Below are 21,061 nucleotides of genomic sequence, written 5' to 3' on the forward strand. Positions count from 1 at the left end.
TTGTTTTAAAATCTGCTTGCTCATGGCAGTTGCCTGTTTCTTCCATTGAACTATTTTGTTTCTTATGGACTTCAGGAACTTAAGAACATTAACTCTTCATGTGCAGAGGTATTTTCCTTTTTCAGTTTATCATCAGCCTTATAATTTTTGTCTTGGGTGCCAAGCATAGAAATTCCGTTCACACCCTAATAATACATAAATGTTTTCCTGTAATTTAGTCTAACAGCTTTATTTTTTCCACTTAAGTACTGAAACCATTTAGAATATGTTATGATAGGGGAGCCTGGGTGGCTCAGTCGATTAGGCATCCGACTTCAGCTAAGGTCATGATCTCACAGTCCGTGAGTTCGAGCCCCGTGTCAGGCTCTGTGCTGAAGCTCAGAGCCTAGAGCCTGCTTCAGATTCTGTGTCTCGCTCTCTCTCTGCCCCTCCCCTGCTCATGCTTTGTCTCTCTCTGTCTCAAAAAAAATAAAAAACATTAAAATAAAAAAAATTTTTAAAAAGAATATGTTATATGATATAAATTACATACCTTACAACCTCCTCCCCAGATTTCCACCTGTAATTTACACTGGCTTATTCTCAAATAATTTTGCTACTGACAATGTTATAATAAACCCAAGTATCCTATTTTATTTGTAATGTTTATTTATTTATTTTGAGAGAGCCAGTAAGTGAGCAGGGGAGAGGCAGAGAGAGAATCCCAAGCAGGCTCTGCACTGTTAGTGCAGAGCCCAAAGCGAGGCTTGAGCTCATAAACCACTGTGAGATCAGGACCTGTGCCTAAGTCAAGAATTGGTTGCTTAACCAACTGAGCTCCGCTGGGGCACACCCTCCCCCCCAACCCCAGGCTTCCTGTTTTAAATCCACAACTGAATAGGAGAGCATAATAGAAGCAATGTATTTTCAGTCTTCTCCCCTCTTCCTAAAGAATCATCAATAGACCAATTTCTTCCCTAAGTGCTTTTGAAAGGCACAGTGTTAATGGAGCTAAAAGTGAAATATACTTAAAGAATGATTTCCTAAATAAATTTACTTCAATTTTGGCTTAGTAGTAGCTACAATGACCTTGAAGTCCTTCTCAAGCTCCTTCTTATGTAGCCTGGTCTTTCCTGTATTGATACCCCTAAATTAGTATGGAGAACTTCTGATTGTCATTAAGATATTTTAGTTGACAACACTTTAGAGGTACCACCTTATGCACAACCAGAGAAAATAACCTTTCAACATAAACTGAAAACAGTATTTGGTATTCTTTCCACCATCCTATCAGGAACCAAAAAAGCAAACAAACATAACACATCCTTCGTTACTTGAATTCAGGCTTAAAAGATAAAAAAAAAAAAGTAGACTGAGCACCCCAGGCTCTTAGGGAGACCTCTGGTATTAAAACTGAGGTTGCAGAAATAACTGTGGCCCACTCCAAGTTATAATAAGAAGCTGACTCATCAAGGTTACCCCTCAAAAATGTATTTTCTGTCAGTGTTTTCTAGACTTCATACTAATTAATAATTAAATCAATAAATATTATGATGTATTTCGAAAACTTATACAAATACTCTAATACAGTAGTCACTGCAGTACCATACTAGCTTTTTAAAAATTCCAAGTGTCTAATTTTGTTAAAAGTATAAAATATTCTAATTCTTTACTTCCTCCAATTCCTCTTTTTGTGGCTAAAAACACCAAAATTCCATTCAATCTTGATGTAAAATATTTCTTGAAGTTAGCTTTCTATCATTTATAACTAGACTTAAAATTTCCTTTACTGGTAGTTAAAATTATAATCTTTAACAATCACATGATTTGACTTTCCACTGAGTATTGTTAGCATAAAAATACCATGAGAACGCTGTGTGATAGGGAGGCTCAAAGGCATTCAAGGCTTTCATTTTCCAGCACAGGGAGGGAATGACTGGCCCCCTCAAAGGAAACAACTAAAAAATGTTGGATGAAATGGAGGGGAAAAATATCTTAAATGCATCAATAAGCCAGCAAGACAACAGTAAGGGTTAGTCAGGCTCAAATGAATGAAGACAGTATCTCAAAGGAGTAAATTGAGGACAGTTGCTAAACCAGATGACCCTGAGTTTCAGTCTTCACGGCCTGAAGTGTGGGAACATCTCTCTGGGAAGAGAAGAAGAAAAACGCAGGATCTACTAAAGGTGAAGCATCTAAGACCCCTCCTCCACAAAGCTGAAATCCCAAAGCACTACATACCCACTATTAGCCTGAATTAAAAATACACCTGTACTCCCAGGAGAGTGCTGGGGAAATTACCTGTTTTGACCCTTGTTACTATGAGTGGGAGAAAACAGAAGATACTCTCTGGAGATTTCAGAACTCCAAATCAGCCCTCACATGATTTTTAGCCCTAATTCACACTAAGTGGGCTGAGAATTTTTTTCAGGGGGTCCCAGACTTGTATTGTGCAGAAAACAGGTGCCTGGTGGAAGCAAAAGCAAATAACCTCTAGGAGAATCCATTTTCTTCCCAGACCTCCAAACATTCCCACAGTTCCAAGAAATATGAATGGTAGAAATCATAAAACATCCAAAGAAACAAGGCATCAAAAGTAATAATCAGCAGAAATGACAGCAGAATGAGCTCTCAAAGATTTCATTTAAAGAAATAAAAAGAGTTGAAAACATGACATGAATAATACAGTAAAGAAAAGACCAAGAAAAACTGAGAAATCAGGAGAGAAAAAAACCAGGGAGAGGCAAACAGAAGATTTCAACAGTAGCCAGTAGTCAGATGACCACTGACTTGCAAACATAATAATGAAAACCAAAAGCCAAGGAAGTATCTTCAATTACTAAGGGAAGATAACAATATAGAATTTGATACACAGAATAAACAGCAGTTAAGAATGAGGGCAAAATTAAGCTATATTCCAGTGGTTGGGGTAGGTCAGTAGGCTTTCATTAAGAAATTCTACAATATGGGGTGCCTGGGTGGCTCAGTCGATTAAGCTTCCGACTTCAGCTCAGGTCATGATCTCGTGGTTAGTGAGTTGGAGCCCTGAGTCAGGCTCTGTGCTGACAGCTCAGAGCCTGGAGCCTGCTTCAGATTCTGTGTCTCCCTCTCTCTCTGCCCCTCCCCCGCTCACACTCTGTCTCTGTCTCTCAAAAATAAACATTAAAAAAAATTTTTTTTGAAGAAATTCTACAACATGTACCTGAGGCTAAAGGAAACTTAATTCCAAATAGTAAACCTGAGATCTGAAGAGGGGGAGGCAGGATAGAAATATAAAATAAGGGAAATGAATTCAAAATATTAGTCATTATAATAAATGTAAAAAGGTCAAATATTACAGTGAGAAGACAAAATTTGACTCGATTTTTTAAAGAAATCCAACTATTGGTATTTACAAGAGATGTATGTAAAACATGGATTCAGAAAAACTGAAAGTAAAAGGATGCAGAAAACATAAAGCGATTACTAACAAAAAGAAAGCACATGTATTTATATTAATATCAAACAAAATGGGCTTTTTTTTTAATATTTATTTTTTGGCAGAGCGCAAGCGGGGGAAGGGCAGAGAGAGGGGGACAGAGGATCTGAAGCAGTCTCTGCACTGTCAGGCTGTCATCGCAGACCCCAATGTGGGGCACAACTCACAAACTGCAAGATCATGACCGGAAACAAAATCTGATGCTCAACGAACTGAGCCACCCAGGTGTGCCCAAAATAGGCTTTTAAAGCAAAATGTGTTATTAAAGATTGATATAGTTACTGCAAAATACAAAGAGAAACAGACAACTCCACAATCACAGTAGGTGATTTTCAAACAAAAGTCTTCCTGATAGAGCAAGCAGACTGAAATGAAATGAAATGAAATGAAATGAAATGAAATGAAATGAAATGAAATAAAATACTACTTTAGAAGGTCTAGTGAAGTTAATAAGCTTGTTAAAACAGACACAGAACACTCTACCAACAGCTACAGAAGCACATAAAAAAACACCACATACTGAACTGTAACTAAAATCTCAACACATCTTAAAGCTTTGGCATCATGCAAACCTTGTGTTCTGACCACACTGTAATTCAGTTAAAAATCATTAGAAAAATAATTAAGGGAAACCCCTCATATTTGGAAATAAAAAAAACATATAAATAGTTCATGGGTACGAAATCATAAATAAAAAGAGAAGTAATCAGAATTGGAAAAAAATAACTTCATACCAAAACTTTGGGAATTATGCTAAATCAATATAACCAGGTGTTAAGACCACTGCTGATTCTTTAGCTTAAAAAAAAAGTTTATAACAATGATTAATTCTGTAATTCTTTACTGCCCATGTACAGTGCATTTGGAAACAAATATAAAAATACATACAAGAAAAAAGAATTTTAAGTACCTGAGAAAGTTGAAAAAATGTTTTCAGGTGTAGATAACTTTTTGATTTTCATCCACTAAAGACCTACATACAGCTCTATGTCTTGAAAGATTGAAAGAACAGTATCCACTGCGTGTATATGAAGAAAACTCACAAACAGGAACAGTGAATTAACAGTAAATCATGTATTTCTATATTTGGAAATTGAAGACAAACCAGTATCGTTCTTTAATCTTAGGAATTTAGAAAAAACTCAAATATCTTTCATTCATTTTAAACAGTCAAGTGAGAAAATGTGAAATTATCATACTTAGATGGTACACTTAATGTAGCACCTTCTCTTTTAATTCTCTCAAGATTTCATAATTTCCACCAAGCTGTTGAATGGTTACTAGTTTGAAGGAAGCATCCTGATTCATAAACATCTATCCTAAGCTATAATTTTGGACCAGATTCACATACTTGAGTTACAAATAACAAGTGGTCTAAGTTTCAAAAATACAAGCCACATATTCTAAAGCCCCCACCCCCACATCTCAGCCTACTAGCATTCATTTTGAGTGTTCTCTTATTTTGGGAAACCCACGATAATCTCATTACCTAAATACCATCTGTACCTATTTATCTACAGAAGCAAAGAACCCTTTAGCAAAAACCAAGTGTGAAATAATTTTTCTCTCTTTTAAAAGTAGGTTAGGACTTCTAAAAGAAAAAAGTGAGGTTGATTTGGTTTATTAAAGTCATCTCTTTAACATACGTTTGCTTTGATAATAATACTGGCTCAATTCTGTGTTTCATCTGCTATGTTTAAAAAAAATCACATAAAAACTAGATTAAAGCATGAAACTAAAACTGCCAACATGTTTTGCCCTTTGTTTTCTACTAATGACAACCACAACAACTCCTCTATTAATTCATAGGTAGTGAAAATGTCAAAGTGTATCAGAATTATAACACTAAGTGTATTTTCTGGATCTATTCCTAAATCCTTGTGAGTCTGTTATTGTATGGCCACAATACATATAACAATTGCAAAAGGATATGCCCAACATATATCAAATTACAGATTTGCTGTTACTTTAAGACATTTTACTAACCAATTTCCTTATTCTGAGCTCCATTATGCATCCAAATCTAAAGCATTTAAAAAGATGAGGTAGTGAAATTGCTGAAAAAAAGATTAATATACAAAAATCAGCCAGTGATAGTAATTAAAAAAAAGTGGGGAAAAAAATTTCATTTACAATTATATCCCTTTTAAATCCTATATATTTGCATACCCTGTATTAAACAAAATAAATTTAAATATATAATAAACATTTAACATGCATATATATAATACGCAGTACTTGACCTAACAAAAAATGTACAAAACCTATGTGATATGTGAATAAAGAACTATAAAATTACTGAGGAATATGCAAATATAGACACTATACTTATTGTATGGGCGTTTTCATTATTGTAAATATGTCAATTTTTCTCAAGTGAATCCATACCTTTAAGGAATTTCTAATAAAAATACCAACAGAAAATTTTGGGAAATTTAACAAATGCATTAAAAATTTCATTTGAAAGGAGAAATGCATATGGCTACCTAAAAAAACAGAAGCAACAAGACTACTGAAGGAACACTTGCCTTTCCAGATACCAAAATATATTATTTAGCTATACTAATTAATGTAACTCTACACTGGTATAGGAATAGAGTTAGACTAATGAAATCAAACAGGACAAGATCAGTAAATAACACTACATAAAATCAAACTTCAGTATGGCAATGAGTCTGAAAGGTCAAAGGACAAATGATAATCTGTGAAAATGTTTACAAAGTGAGACAAAAGGTTAATATCCTTAAAATATAAAAAGTTCTATCCAATCAATTTTTTAGAGGTTAAGAAGAACCCCAACATTAAAACAAAGGATAAGAACATAAAATTGGATGTCCATTACACATATAGAAAGATACTCATCCTCCCTAAGGAAAGTAAATATGAGCAATGAAAATTTTTCATCTGTTAGACTGGCAAAGATTAAAAAGAATGATAATTGTAGTATTAGCAAGAGTGTGGAGAAATGGATACCTGCATATAGTAATGGCAGTATAGAAGTTGCAGAAGGCAATTTAGCAGTATCTACTAAAATATTAAATCTAGATATTCTCTGATCCCATAATTTTAGATGTTGGAAGCTATTCCATAGAAAAATATGCATGAGTCTGTCTGTAAAGGACCAGGTGTATAATATTCATGTACCACCATACATAGTATCGAAAAAATAGAATGACCTAAATGACACCAACAAGTGAACGGTTCAGATAAATAAATAATGGCACATTCACATTATGGAATATAATGCAACACAAAAATTAAAAAGGCACCTCTACGTTTACTTACTTGGAAAGATATCTAACAGTATATTCTACTGTGAGTGTACTATTAAGTTTTTTGGAAAAAAAAAAAAAAAAAAGAATTTGGAGGGCCACCTGGGTGGCTCAGTCGGTTAAGCATCCGGCTCTTGGTTTCCGCTCAGGTCATGATCTCACAGTTTCCTGAGTTCAAGCCCTGCATCCGGCTCCACGCTGGCAGCACGGAGCCTTTTTGGGATTCTCTGTCTCCTCTCTCTCTGCCCCTACCCCACTTGCTCTGTCTCTCGCAAATAAACTTTAAAAAAAAAAAAAGGAATACCAATGTGAAAATTAAAAAAAAAAAAAAGAATTTGGAGAACAGTGTGCAAAATATGATCCCTTATTTGTATGTGAAAAGAAAACTATCTGAAAGTTTACAGATTCAATTACTTTACATCCTTTTGTAATGACTGAATATTTTTGCAGTAAGTATACTTTTCTGTGTTAAAGTACAAATCTTAGGAGAAAAATCTAACGTTTCTTACATGGAATACTATATTCAACTGAACATTTTTTCAATCTTTACAGGATAAAAGCTATTTAAAAAATCAGCAATAAAATAGCCTTTTTAACTCTTGAAAATGTGTTTATTTTCTAAGCACATATTGAGTGTGTTAGACTCTGAAGATATAAAAATGAATGAGACATTACCTCTGCCTTGAAGGAACCCAAAGTAAACTGTGAGGGACAGACTAGTATTCAAATAAGTACAATGAAGTGCCGAAGTTACTATGACAGTAGTATACGTAGGGATAAAAATGGAAACGGAAAGGGAGATCATTCTACTTGTGGGAAAACATATCAGAACAGACTTAAGCTTATGCTTGAGTGAAATCTTAAAGATGATGCACTGACCAGATGGACAAGAAGAGAAAGGAAGTACGTGCAAAAGAGATATATATGCATTCTTCTAATTAAGGAAGATATTTCTGGACAGAGTGCTACAAATATACAATGATGAGAATTTGAATGCCAAATGTCAAACCAAAACAATTTTCAAACCTATAATAATAACGTTCATCTAATATAATTTTATTTTCTGTGCTAGCTGAAAATTTCTTTTAAGTTCCAGCTATTTTTTACAAATTTTTTTTCTAAAAAATGTCTACAAAAATGCTTTTTAAATGGTTGTATTTAAAACCCTGTTTTATTTCTTCATTAAAATACAAACTGCCTTCTAAGTGCACAGACTTTATGCTTTCCCTGCTTAAATTCTTCCCCTACACCATAGTTCCAAAGCTCAACATGTTTGAGTCCAATGCAAAAACACCCCAACACAATAAACAAGGTCTATTTTCATAAAAGAGTTCATATTTTGCGAACACCTAAAGGTTCTTAACACTGCTTTCAGGGAGTGTATCTCCTTCGCTGCAAAATATTACCCAACTTACCTCTAAGGAACAAAACCTACCACACACATACAAAGAAAAATGTGGGCTTTTTACCTCATGAAGCGTGAGATGTTTCCCATCCTTTCTCTTTGAGTCAAACCTGCCATATATTGCACTGTACTTTCGAATTTCCTCCTCTTTGTGTGGATCATCGTCACTCATCTCAAAGATGTGCCCGATCATTTTGGCCAACTTCTTGTTGGTTTTTAGCAGCTCTTTCACTTCATTCAAGTCACTTTTTGGCAGCGTGGGGGCCATCCGCTCCACACACTCGGCCACAGACAGCGCGGCGGCAGCGTCCAGGGCCTCGCTGCTTTCCTTCGGGGAAGCCGGGGAGCCAAGGTCTGCCGGAGAGAGGCTGTGCTCGCTTTCGGTGGCGTGGTGGCCTTGCCAGAGTCTGGACTCCCCGATACCCTGCAGCACTAAGCTCCCCACCACATCTGATTTCCCCTGTCCCAAACTCTGCACACAAGTGGTGGCAGCGCACTTGGGGATTTTTAAGTGAGGTTCCCGGGCACTGCTACTCCTGTCATAACTGCTGCAGGATATCCCCAGCCACGTTGGTGATCCCTCTGGTAACTTATAGATGGGTATGCTACTGACAGGCAGGGAAGTCAGTGGCTGATTGAAAAGGCCAGGGTTTGTAACCCAGTCTCTCAAAGCTTTCTGTAGCCTTCTGACATGAAGGGGTTTGCTAGCCATGCCCACAAGCGCCATGATTTCCAAGAATTCCTCTTCTCCAGCTTCACAGAGCTGCTGGACATCATCACCACCTTGTTGAATAAAGGCATCAAAGTAAGACAGCAGGTTGGCTTTTTGTAATATTCTATACAACTGCAACTCCCCCAGGGTCCTGGGTAAGGCCGCAGCCATTACTGTGGATGGTCTTAACCTGCAAGAAGAAGAGAGGAAATACTCATCTCACTTGCTCCAAAATTCTTAAACCTGTTTTTCAGACACCACAGGATTTACAAATATAGTGTGGGAAGAACAAAGACAAGGAGCATTTGCATAGCAACTGTTAAGGAAGCATCCCCCCTCTACATAAGTTCTCTCATTTTATTCTCCTACCAATCCTAGTGGTCAATATAATTGTTTCCATTTTAAAGTGAAAACTATAAAGAATGCAAGTAATTTGCCTAAAATCTCACAACTAGTTAAGCAGAAGTCTAAGACTCAAACCAAGGCTTACAGGGCTCTATATCCTCTATTTTTGACTTTTCACGTTACTGCTTCCATGGTATGGATACAGAGGTGAAGTGAAGGATAATCAAATTCAGAAGGACATAATAAGTATGTTATACTGCCATTTGCCGAATACTTATTTTGCCTCAGACAATATGACAAATACTTTACATTACATCTACAGATGGTCCCCAACTTACAGGTTTGACTTACGATTTTTCAACTTTGCGATGGTGCGAAAACCATATGCATTCAGTAGAAACCATGCTTCAGATTTTGAATTTTGATCTTTTCCTGGGCTAGCAATACTCTCTTGTAATGCTGGGCAGCAGCAGTAAGCCAACGCTCACAGTCAGCCACACAATCATGAGGATAACAACCAATATGCTTACCATTATTCTGTGCCCATGCCAACCACTGGTTTTGACTTTCAGTATTCAATAAATTACATGGATATTCAACACTTTATTATAAACTAGGCTTTGTGTTAGATGATTGTGCCCAACTGTAAGCCAATGTAAGTGTTCTGAGCACGTTTAAGGTAGGCTAGGCTAACCAATGATGTTCAGTTAGGTTTGGTGTATTAAACCCGTTTTCAACACATGACATGTTACAACTTACTGGAATGTTACCCCAACTATAAGTCAAAGAAGATCTTTAATCCTCTCAACAGCCCTGCGAAATTGGTATAGTAATTCCCATTTTATGAAGAAAAATTAGCAAGATTAGTCTGGCAGGCAGAGGAAGATAGATTTCAGTATGAATTGGAGGTGAGAAGATAGAAGGTGGTGGTAATTTAAGAACCAAGAAAAAGAGAAGGAGGAAAAACTCAAACAAATAAATGACAGGATTTGGTGATCACTTAGATGTAAGTGATGAAGGAAAGGAAATGGCTACCATTTTTTGACACTTTCTGTGATTCCACGAAGAAAAGAGTTAATAGATGACTACAGGATTACACAGTCTAAGAACCGCGACAGGCATTGGGGATACAGAAAAATCAGGATGATGAGATTCTCTTTCAAACATATGGCACTTGAAGATGGCGTAAGGTAGAATGCTTAAATAGATATGCCCTGCATGCAAAGTAACAGACTGGAGCCTAAGTGTGTATAACGGTTAGAGATACAGAATGGAAAAAGGGAGAGTGGAACAGCCCTCCAAAGAAACAGAGGAGAGCCTAAGACTGAGTCCAGGAAGAAACATACTCTTAGAACCCAATCAAGACAGAGAAGCCTGCTTTTAAAGAGACAGAACAAGACCCAGCAAAGCACTTCTTGACCTCTTAGCAGCCTTTAAAAGTTACTCACAGTTGCCTGGAGACCTCCCACATACAAAGAGGAGTTGGCCAAGTACTTCCATTTAAGAGAAACAAACATGTTGTAATCAACCTACTCCTTTAGGATTAAAAAGTATCCTATAGCCCTCGATGGAGAAAAGTTATCGAAAGCCAAAAGAGTATGTACATCAGAGGAAAACGGAAGCTCCACTTGCAACTCAAAATTGTACAGAGCAACAGTTAACTGGGAGATAAGGCAAGCAGAGGAGTCTTAGGAACATCTCTAAAGGCCAGGAGGTCATCCAATTTTTGGGACTTCTGTTTTATGTCCTTGACCAGAATGCTATACAAAATCCTAGTCTCAGTCATCCCATTGAAGAAGAATGTAGCTCCCTAACACCCTAAGGACTGACTTCTAAGGGGACCTCTGTGTCATCCACAATCTGCTTGGATCAACTAGTGACTTCCTCAAATTTTATGGTTCTTTATTTTACAAGGGTATTGCCAGGTGACTTGATGACCTGTCCCCAAGGGTTATATCCCTTTATAAGGGATATAAAAAAAACAATTTAATTGGGGAGCAGCAGCCATCACTTGGGGTGCTACTAAAAAATACAATTTCCTACGTCACAGAGTTGTACCCTAGGAGACTCATGATTTGATAAATTTGGCAACATACACTAGAAGATCCCTATTTAGTATACCTTCTGGGTACCACAAACTCCTACATATTGTGATCATCCAGATTTTTTAAGTCTACCTTCATATTCATGCCACCTCAGCCCTCTGGATAAAAACATTCTCGCATCTTCCAAATCACCCACAAGAGGATCCGCTTGCCCTCCCACTCCAGGGAGCCTCTCCAGGGAGAGAGCGTTTCATCCAGCTGGACACTAAAACCTAAGAACACAGTTCTTTGGAACTACAGACGCAAGATAAAGTCCGTATTGAACTACATTATACCAAATAGAAGGACTTCTAGAAAGTGTCTGAGGTAGAAAAAAGGAAACCTCCTTTCCCATCATGCACCTAATGCAAGAGCTTCAAAGACTTTCAGCTCAAGAGTATACAAAAAAAAAATACAGGTACACACACAATCTTTTTAATAAAAGGACTATAACTTTGCAGGGTTTGTGATGATTCCATCATATGTGCTCCCCCAAATTATACAATAAAGGAAAGACTACATGAGAAAATCTGTAAGAATAGTTTTTGAATCTTTTTATTAGCAATAAGAAAGGAAAGGAATATATGTTAGACAAACATAAAAGAGAAAAAACTTAAGGAGAATTAAAGACCCAAACTTAAGTTTTATTCTTCTGACATTAAGTCTTTAAGTTTGGAAAATATTAATTTAAAATGTCTATCCTTTCTCATCTTTACCTAGAAAGAAAAGAAACCCTCTAGTTCCTAGGGGGGTAAGAAAGCAGTGCCATTAAGAAAGCAGTAATTATTATACTGCCTCCGTAATGACTGATAGGACCAAATGTGCATTTCCAAAGTCAAGATACCAGATGAAAGATAAATAAGTCAACTATTTAGAGTCCCAGGAGGCTTCTAAAGGCCCACACTGACTGCTGGGAAAGGAGTTTTCTCCTTAAGCTTTTGCTTTAGGAGAATGTTTCAGTTTCTTACAAAAGCCAGTTGTGATAATTTAAACACCCACCACTTCATACATTAACTTGATTTGATTTAAAAGAAAATTCTTATAAGATGAGTTTTTCTGTTTTTACAAACGCTGTATCTATTCATGCTTCACCATGAAGGTCAAACAAGTCAAGAGCAAGCATCTATCTACATCTCTCCAATCTTTAGTAAATATAAAAAGATCCGAACAACAACACGATAAGCAGGTAGCTAATAGTATAGTAAATCTACTCAGCTGAAAACTACTGCTACCTGGCCTTTGCAGGATGCTGAAACAACCATGCTGAGTCTGACCTTTTTATGAATTCCAAAGTTAAGAGAAACCGGTTACTAATTTTTACTGCATTCAAAATCTCAACCAAAGGCCTGCTGCCTATATACAACAAACCTCCACTTGTACTAGCTTGAATGTTCTCAGCCTGGTCAGTTCAAGAGGAAGAGGAATTAAACAACAATGGATTCAATTAAGGCCATTTGTTATTCATTAATCTATTTTTAATGGTAATAATTGTTACAGAACCTTAAAAACAAACTCACTTTGCTTCCTTACTGGATACCATCAGTCACCTGTCAGATTCGAATTATGCTCAATAAAATAAGGGGTTAGCTTGGCCCAGAAAACTTGACAGGTCAACTCCTACTATTTTGTCCTTGAACCACAACGAAGCACTTAATATGGCTACAGGAAACAAAACTTCTCTGGCATTTAGTGTAGGACAGAGGCCTTTACTGGTCACTAGAGAAACGAACCTTTCCCTTAAACCTGCCTGAATCCATTCCAAGAAGTTTCAGCCTGCCTCCTGGTCCTACAACTCTATCAAAACTCTCAAGCAGCTATTATCATTAGCCTCTCTCTTTAACCTCTCTGCAGCTTGACAGAACTCCATGAAACACTCTATACCTGACTTTGGTAATGGCAATGCCTTCCTTAAGTGCAAGAGTTCTCTCAACTTTTACATTAAATCTCTTTTCTATTGTCTTTCCATATTCTCCATCAAAAGAGAATCTCAACCACTCCCAGGCTTCAATTATCACAAAAAGCAGACTGACCTCCAAATCGTTATCTGAAGATTGGACCAGTGCCAGGGACCGTGGGGTTACTGGCAAATGTGCAACAAGCACTGGCTAGTGAGTAAAAAACATGCCTTTCACACAGGCCTACTTTGTGAATGAAAGTAAACACCTTGTGATTTAATAAAATAATAAACTTATTTAAAAGTGTAACCAAATTCACAGTAGTGGTCGAAGTGGTCACAGTAGTTGTTGTCATTACAGTATATGTTTCTCACTCAAAAATACTAAAAAATATCAATGAACATGTGCAATTTTTTAATTAAAAAAATAATCTTCGTAACTGAAAAGTTTGAGAACCATCAGACCAAATCATTTTTCTGATAATTTCGCATTTCAACTACTACCTGGAAATTGTCAAAACTTCACATTTTCCTCCCTTCTTCCACACTCCCAAATCTACTCTTCCCAACTCTTATTTCTTTAGTTGCGCCACTACTCTTTCATCTTTGTTTTCCTCTTCCTTTCTCAAATCCTCATCTCTTTAAACCGCATCACCACCCTTTTTCTTTCTCTGCCTCAAAAGCACCCAATTCTAGTTTTGACTGCTTCTTGCTTCAACATTGAAAACAGCTCCCCCTTACCTTCAATACATCCCATACTGCAATACCAACTTTATCTTCCTAAAGATCTTCCTCTTTACTCCACCTGTGCAAATGCCCCCACTGCAAGGGAAAGAAATCCAAACTACTCATACAGGCATCCCAGACCCAAACCTACCTTTCCAGCCTTCTCTCTGGTCCCAAACATGCCCCTGTGCTCATGCCAAACTGATACACCGGGCATTCCTCGAATGTGCCTCCCACTTCCCTGCCCCTGTGCCAGGCACGCTCCCTCCCACCCACCTCCACTAGCCTTTTCCATAAAGCCTTTCCCACACCCCCTTGGTGTAGGTGTCCTCTCCCTTCTCTGAACCCCACACTACTTCCTGTCTCATTTTTTCCCCACTTATTCAAATATGCCAGTTACTGACCTAGTCCTGGGGATCTGGAAGAAAGATGACCTTCATGGGGAATGAGTTAAGAGGGAGTAGGAAGACAGATAAGCAGACACTTAAACACTGTGACAACTGCCATTCTAAGTGTTATACATAAGAAGCCACAGAACAGAGAAGCAACCCCACCTGGCTCTGCGGAACAGGTTACTGTCAGGCTATAAGCTCCCTGAGGGTAGGAACCGGCCTTGTTATCCCCCTCTGTTCCTAGCAAAGTGCTCAATGTAGAATAAAGTCTCTATGAAGGCTGCTGTTGAATGAAACCAAGATTTGAGACAAAATCTGATCATTGGCCCCCTTTCACATACCAAAAGGGATGCTCTCTGTGTAAATTGGTGTCCTGAAGAATTTCGAATCTAGTAACAGTGCTTTAGCTGTTACTTTCCCTATAATCTCCTACATTCTCTCATCCTCAATATTTATTTCTCATAAGGCTGTATGTATGGTTGATTCCCATAACATGGCTATTTTTCCAAGAGATCAAAGGATGCATTCCCTGATGCAGAAACTACACATGATTAGTGTTAGAATATACTTCATGTGTTAGTCCAGACCCAGCACCAGCATTTTAAGAGATCATGAAAGAGAAGTCTTTTCCCTCCATTTCCACAAATAAAAATGCAATCTAAGCCATCCTCAAATAACAAATACCAAATGGATTCATAATCACTACTCTTGAATCCTCCTCTTCATGACATAGGAAATATACACACTTTTGTGAAGTCTGTGGCATTCCAAAGAGGAGAGACTCTTCCAGCAGTGAGGAGAAAGCAAGGGCAAAATCCCAGTAAAATGTGACTGATTTTTTATGCAAAGGACTATAAATTCCTTCCTCCCAACACAGCCTGAAATTTTTACTTTAAAATTGTCTAAGTTAACAGCAGCTTCTTACAGATTTATAAAAAATGTGAAAAAAACTTGGGAAGTTAGCTCATGAGTCATTTACAGATTAAGGTGAATTAGTTCCACCAGACTGTTTTCCTCTTAACATCTAGATGAGATCCAGTGTGTGCCAAAGGAATGAAAGATAGGGACTGGAAATGGTAAGGAAAAAACAGGAAACTTGAGGGTAGAGACCGCATTTAAAGCCTCTGAAGTACCACCAAGTTCGGAAGACTGTAGCTTAAAGGTATAGGGCCTGGGGAGAAGGGCTCAGTGGGTTACGACACAGGTTGAAACACAAAAGGTTTATGAAAAGCCAGAACTGGGCTTAGGAATGGATGAGCCTTAAGCCTAGGAAATGAATTCTAACTTTCGTCCTAGTCCTACAACTCAAGTTAAAATAATTAAGTTTAGTTACATCACGGCTTACACTTAAGACTGCAGACTTGGCCTAGGCACTAACTCCTGTATGTTCCAAGTGCCAAATAATTTACTTAAACACATTTATACTAAGCATTTAGTGATCTTAAGGTATTTTGGATATCATTGCTGTCATAGCTCTGAATTAAACATATAGCTCCTAATGGATATTAGTTGTAACTTGGGAAACTTAAAATGTTCCCTCCTATTGATTTATTCTGATTTCTGAATGAAGCTGGAGAAAAATGTCTTACAGACCCCTTAAAGTTTTAATTAAAGTATCCAATGCTTAAGTTTAATCTATTAAATTAGAAAAATAGTGTATTATATTTATTTTTTCAATTAAACAATAACTACGCATTAACATAGGTATTTTATGGGATACGGCTGGAAATTCTTCAATTAACTCACAGCCAAATCATTCAAGAAACATTGTCCTTTGAGCACACAGAATGCATGCAGTGTATATAAATGTTATCACTTTTTTCAGAAATTTCTCTTTGGGGCGCCTGGGTGGCTCAGTCGGTTAAGCGTCCGACTTCGGCTCAGGTCATGATCTCACAGTCCGTGAGTTTGAGCCCCGCGTCGGGCTCTGTGCTGATGCCTCGGAGCCTGGAGCCTGCTTCGGATTCTGTGTCTCCCTCTCTCTCTGCCCCTCCCCTGCTCATGCTCTGTCTCTCTGTGTCACTAAAAAATAAATAAATGTTAAAGAAAGAAAAAAAAAAGAAAAAAAAGAAATTTCTCTTTAAAATTAAATTAATGTACTGTGCAAATTAACGTGCAGCCCCCTAAACAGAATGTATTGAGAAATGACAAACTATTTGAAACCCTAATAGTATGTTTTAGCTGTGAGAATTCTGACAAGATGAGGATTACTATTTTTTCCCAGCATCAACTTCTCTGATTTCCCACTTGTTCCATTATTAAGTTTAAGAGAGTTTAAGACATTCTACTATTGTACTAGTTTTTTGAACATGTCAGATCAAAAAGGAAATTTGCATTTAATATCGTAACTGTGCTAATCTTCATTCTACTGAAAAGTATGAAAGAAGCAGGTAAGATAAAACTAAATCCAAAGCAAAGGGGCTAGGGACCTTTTATTATGCCTGAATGGGGATTATTTATTCCTTAATAGATTTAAAGAACTCCATGATGAAACATTCATATGCGAGACAATTATACATTAGCAAGATCTAAACTGTTCAAAACATTATAAAATGGTCCTTTCCATGAAAGAAATATAAAGCATAAAACATCATATTCATAATGCACATGAAGAGCACCAACAAAAATAAACAGACTTCTAATGGAATAGATGAGACCCAAGTCTTAGAAAAGAGTCTAGGTCAAGAGACACACAAACCTGCCATATTTGTTTCCATTCAACTACCTTTTACTTTAAATATTTAAAGCTCATGCAATAGATTCTTCAAAGGTCTCTCCCACTTTGTAATACATTTAATTTCTTCTTTCAGAGCATCCACAATGCAAACCCCCAAAATCCTTAATAATAAACCATTATGTCCTTAAAGTGTGATTAAAATATCGGAAGCTTTAACTGATTGATTCTCAGAGGAATGAAAATCTATTAACTTTCCTATAGGAAAATGGGTGTTCCTTAATAGTCACAAAAAAAGGAAAATTTTATATTATTTTAGCTGAGATTAAATTATATCAATAATTCTGAAAAAGGATGAGATTTAATTAATATATCAAATTACTTATTAGACACATAAACTCACTAAATTTTCTTTTATCAGGTTTAGTATTCCTAAGGATTTCTGTCATTTTAATTACATCCACAATTAGCAGGCAGAATGAAATAAAATTAAAAGTCTACAATGCCTCAATGTTATTATTATTAATATGGATTCATTCACATATAACAGAGAATCAGCAGAGACAAGGAATAGGAGATTTTTCTAATACCAGGATGGCATATTAACTTTTGTGCAAGATGCTAAACTAATAAAATTAAAACAAGAAACTTTCCCATGGTTCCTTGACATTATTTTCTTTCAAGACCTAATTTTCCAGCATCCAACACCCCAACAAGAACAAAGAAGGCTGACCTTGCCAGACAGCTATACATTCTTAAGAGGACTTTTATATGTATTTTAATACCTAGGGGTATAACATAATTTTTAAGCTTAATTAAAGGACAATATTAAATGTCTCAAATGATATTGAAAGATGGAGGAAAAAGGATACCCTTGAATCTAAGAGCCCACTTCTACTGGCACTTAGGTTAGAAGCAGCTCTTTTAAGCCTTCACCCAAAATAGAGAAAGTCCTATGCATCGTTTTCCAATATTTCTCCTTAAAACCCACACATAAATTGTGACGTGTCATAATTTGGTATGTTTCACAAGGGAAAATCTTCAAAAAAGTGAAAATCTAAAAAGGTAATTCACTGTGTGCACACTTTTCTAACAAAACAGCCTAGCATTTCCTACGTGACTAATCTATTTTAAATTCCGTTCCTCTGTTCCTATGCAATCTAATATTATCTATTAAAACTGCCAAAATATTTTTAAACAAGATCTGAGAATTTCCCTCTCAGCTTCTGATCTTTGCACTCCTTGAGTTTGCAGACACGTCACTGGCAAACCAATTGGTAGTGACAGGTTACTCCAAGTCAATTCTTTGGGATGCAATCTGAAATTGACAGTTACCCCAAATTTTCCATGCCTCACGGATCTCAATGAGCGTGGTGGGATAAAGCTACATGCAAGTCAAAGATTCCTTCAGATCACCGGCTGCAAACTTGGTCTGCAGAATCTATACCTGCATCTTCCAACTCAATTATCCTTTTCCAAGACCTCGGAATATTTTTATATTTTTAGGCTTACTTGGAAGTGTCGTTTCATATCTTAAGCCTTGTGAACCCTGAGATTGAAAGCCATAAACCTGATAGCACTTGCAATGTTTCTCCATGAATAAGATCACACACCTCTGCCTGCATCCAAGGCTTTTATGTCCCACATGTGTTTGCAAATTCCACACTCGGCCTTAGTGAGCACGAGTCTCTCGCTTCCCTGCACCTTGGTGCCAAGTTTCTGTAAGCCACTTCCAAGCAAAACTCTCCTTCCGCTTTTAAAAAGAAAACTACATTTGGAAGGAGAGGATACCCAGGAGAAAAATTAAGACTGAGTGTAACATTTCTATAAAGTAAACAAATCAACAAAAAGATTCCCCCCCTGGGGAAGGTGGCTGCAAAACTCAGGGGCCAGCGCGAACACCCACCACGCACAATACACCACGCACCCCCGAGCCCCGCGCGACGACCCCAGTCGCGTTAGAATGGACTCGCACCCCCGGCTCTCTCGGAGGAAAGACGCACAACCCAGGCCCGCTGCCTTGCTCGCCCTCTTCTCGCTGCCCCGGCGCACCGAATTTCTCCGGGAATCGCCCACACGAGCCAGATGCCGCCCTCTCCTTCCGGTGGCGGCCGCGCGGGGCCCGCTCCCCAGGACGCCGGCCCCCGAGTGCCCGCGCGGCCCGGCGACTCTGCCGCCCCAAGTTCGCCCGCCGCCTCACGAGCGCCAACGCGTCTCGCACTTGGCAGACAGCGAGCAGGTACGTACTCGGCCAGCGGCTGCAGCGGTCTTGGCACACTCTCCCGCGAGGACTGCTCAGCCCCAACTCCGAAGTGACGGCCCCCAGCTCTCCCTCCTCAGGCGGCAGCGGCGGCCGGGACGCCCCCGCTCCCATCGAGGGGGGAAGGGAAGGTGGTGGGCGCGCTCTCCCTGCTTCCCCCCCAGCTCGGACCCGCCGCTCCTTCCTGCCCGCCAGCCCCGACGGCGCTCCGCTCGGCCGCGTTGGCGGCGGCGGCTCCTCAGGGCTCCGGCGCGCGGGCGGTGGCAGCCGCACCTCCCCCGCCGCGTCCTCCCTCCTCCTCCCTTCCCTTCTCCTCCCGGCGCGCGCTGCACCCTCCCCCTCCCCCGCCCGCCTCCGCCGCCTCCACCCCCCGCGCGCTGTCACATTGGGAGATTCCGCTCTTGCTACATTCGCCGCTCCGGCTCCCGCCCACGCGCGGCCGAGTGACGCAGATCCCGGCGTGGGCCGCCGCGGGCGGGGGCGGGGGCGGCGGCCGCCGGGACCCGGGCTCGGCCTCTTCCCGCCGCCCCCTCTGCGGAATCCGGAGGGCGGCCCATTCACACGGCAGCTGGGAGGAACCAAGTGGGCGCCCGGGAGGGGGCGGCTCCCGCGAGTCCCGCTCCGGGCGGGGGGAGGGGGCGGGAAGGAGGGAAACGGGGGTGGAGGGCGGGAGGGGACGCCGCCTCGGGCCTGCTCTCCAGCTGCCAAGTGAACCGGGAAGATTTGCAATTTAAAAAAAAATTCTTTTTTAATGTGTGAGGTTCCCAATATAGTATTTCAAAGAGCATACCCCGCCAAATCCAACATCCTCCGGGAGGCTGACTTGAAAAAAAATAGAGAGCGCCCTCGGCCCACTAATCTGGGCGCCGTGCTCGCCCCCGCAGGCGAGGCGGGTGCGCCAGGTGCGCCCCTTGCCCTTTGGTCCCAGGCGGCCTGCGGGAAGTTAGCCGCGACCGCACTGAGTGGGGGCGGCAGGTGCGCAGAGCTGGGAGAAAAACTGGCGATTTTGGAGAATCTCTGCCTCGCCCATCTTGCCCCCTCCCCAGCACTGCCTCGGCGTTGGGGGTGGGGGAGGAGGGGAAGAGTGAGAACCCACAAACCCGAAGTGCGGATTTGACGACTGTCCTGCTTTGCCCGGCAACTTAATTCTACCCTTCTCAACCCTCCTAAAAACCTGCCTGTGTTATTTTACTGGTTAATATTTTCTATTTCCTGGGTGAAGAAATCCGATGGTGCTTAGAACAGTTCTGGGGTGTATTTAAACAGAGTTCCCGAGGCACGCCAGAGAATTTTTGAGTTTGGTTTGCATCAACTTTTCTAACCCAAGAAAGTATTAAAACACCTCCATAAATGTACCTCAACTACTGTCACAATTTTTGGAAATTTGTTTTAGAATCTATTATCTCTTTACAAAAACGGGAAAATGAAAGAATTCCCCTAATGTTTAGCAACGTGCTCTTGAAGGGCAGAACACATTTAGTAAATCTAAACTACTGCAGATACAGGTAGAATTCCGTTTTAACATACATATAAAAACTCAGTTTTATAGGAAGCCATTCCCACATCCTGGCTGGGTTCCCAGTGTGCCTACTTCGCTGATGGGGATACAAGGCATTCTTTGAAATGGGAAATTCTTCATACCACATCTTTATGTTGCAGCAACGGATGGGATGATAACATTGAAAGAAAAAGGCCTTATTAAAGTACTGAACTTCTTTTTTTCTTTCTTTCAAAAACACGTTGAAAGAATGAGTATTACCACAACGGGATATATAGAATTAAACTTCTTTTTCCAGTGTTACTGAAAGGTTCTGTATGGAGTAGTTGCATTGACATATCA

At 39.4% G+C, this 21,061-nt stretch overlaps 1 protein-coding gene across 2 annotated transcripts in view; it reads right to left on the minus strand.

Moving 5' to 3' along the window:
- The window catches only part of NAB1 (NGFI-A binding protein 1), a 43,976-nt gene extending 24,686 nt beyond the window's left edge, over positions 1-19,290 (minus strand). For both annotated transcript variants that reach the window (XM_047083656.1, XM_047083655.1), the window contains exons 1-2: positions 19,209-19,290; positions 8,199-9,036 (exon numbers count right to left, since the gene is read on the minus strand). In XM_047083656.1, the coding sequence (XP_046939612.1) occupies positions 8,199-9,017 (819 nt within the window). In that variant the 5' untranslated portion in view covers positions 9,018-9,036; positions 19,209-19,290. The remainder of the gene's footprint in view (positions 1-8,198; positions 9,037-19,208) is intronic.
- Between the last annotated feature and the right edge of the window lie 1,771 nt (positions 19,291-21,061).

This window comes from Lynx rufus, unplaced genomic scaffold, assembly GCF_022079265.1.
Source record: "Lynx rufus isolate CCGP_SWC_20201006 ecotype Redwood Valley unplaced genomic scaffold, mLynRuf1.p SCAF_2, whole genome shotgun sequence".
Classification (NCBI taxonomy): domain Eukaryota; kingdom Metazoa; phylum Chordata; class Mammalia; order Carnivora; family Felidae; genus Lynx; species Lynx rufus.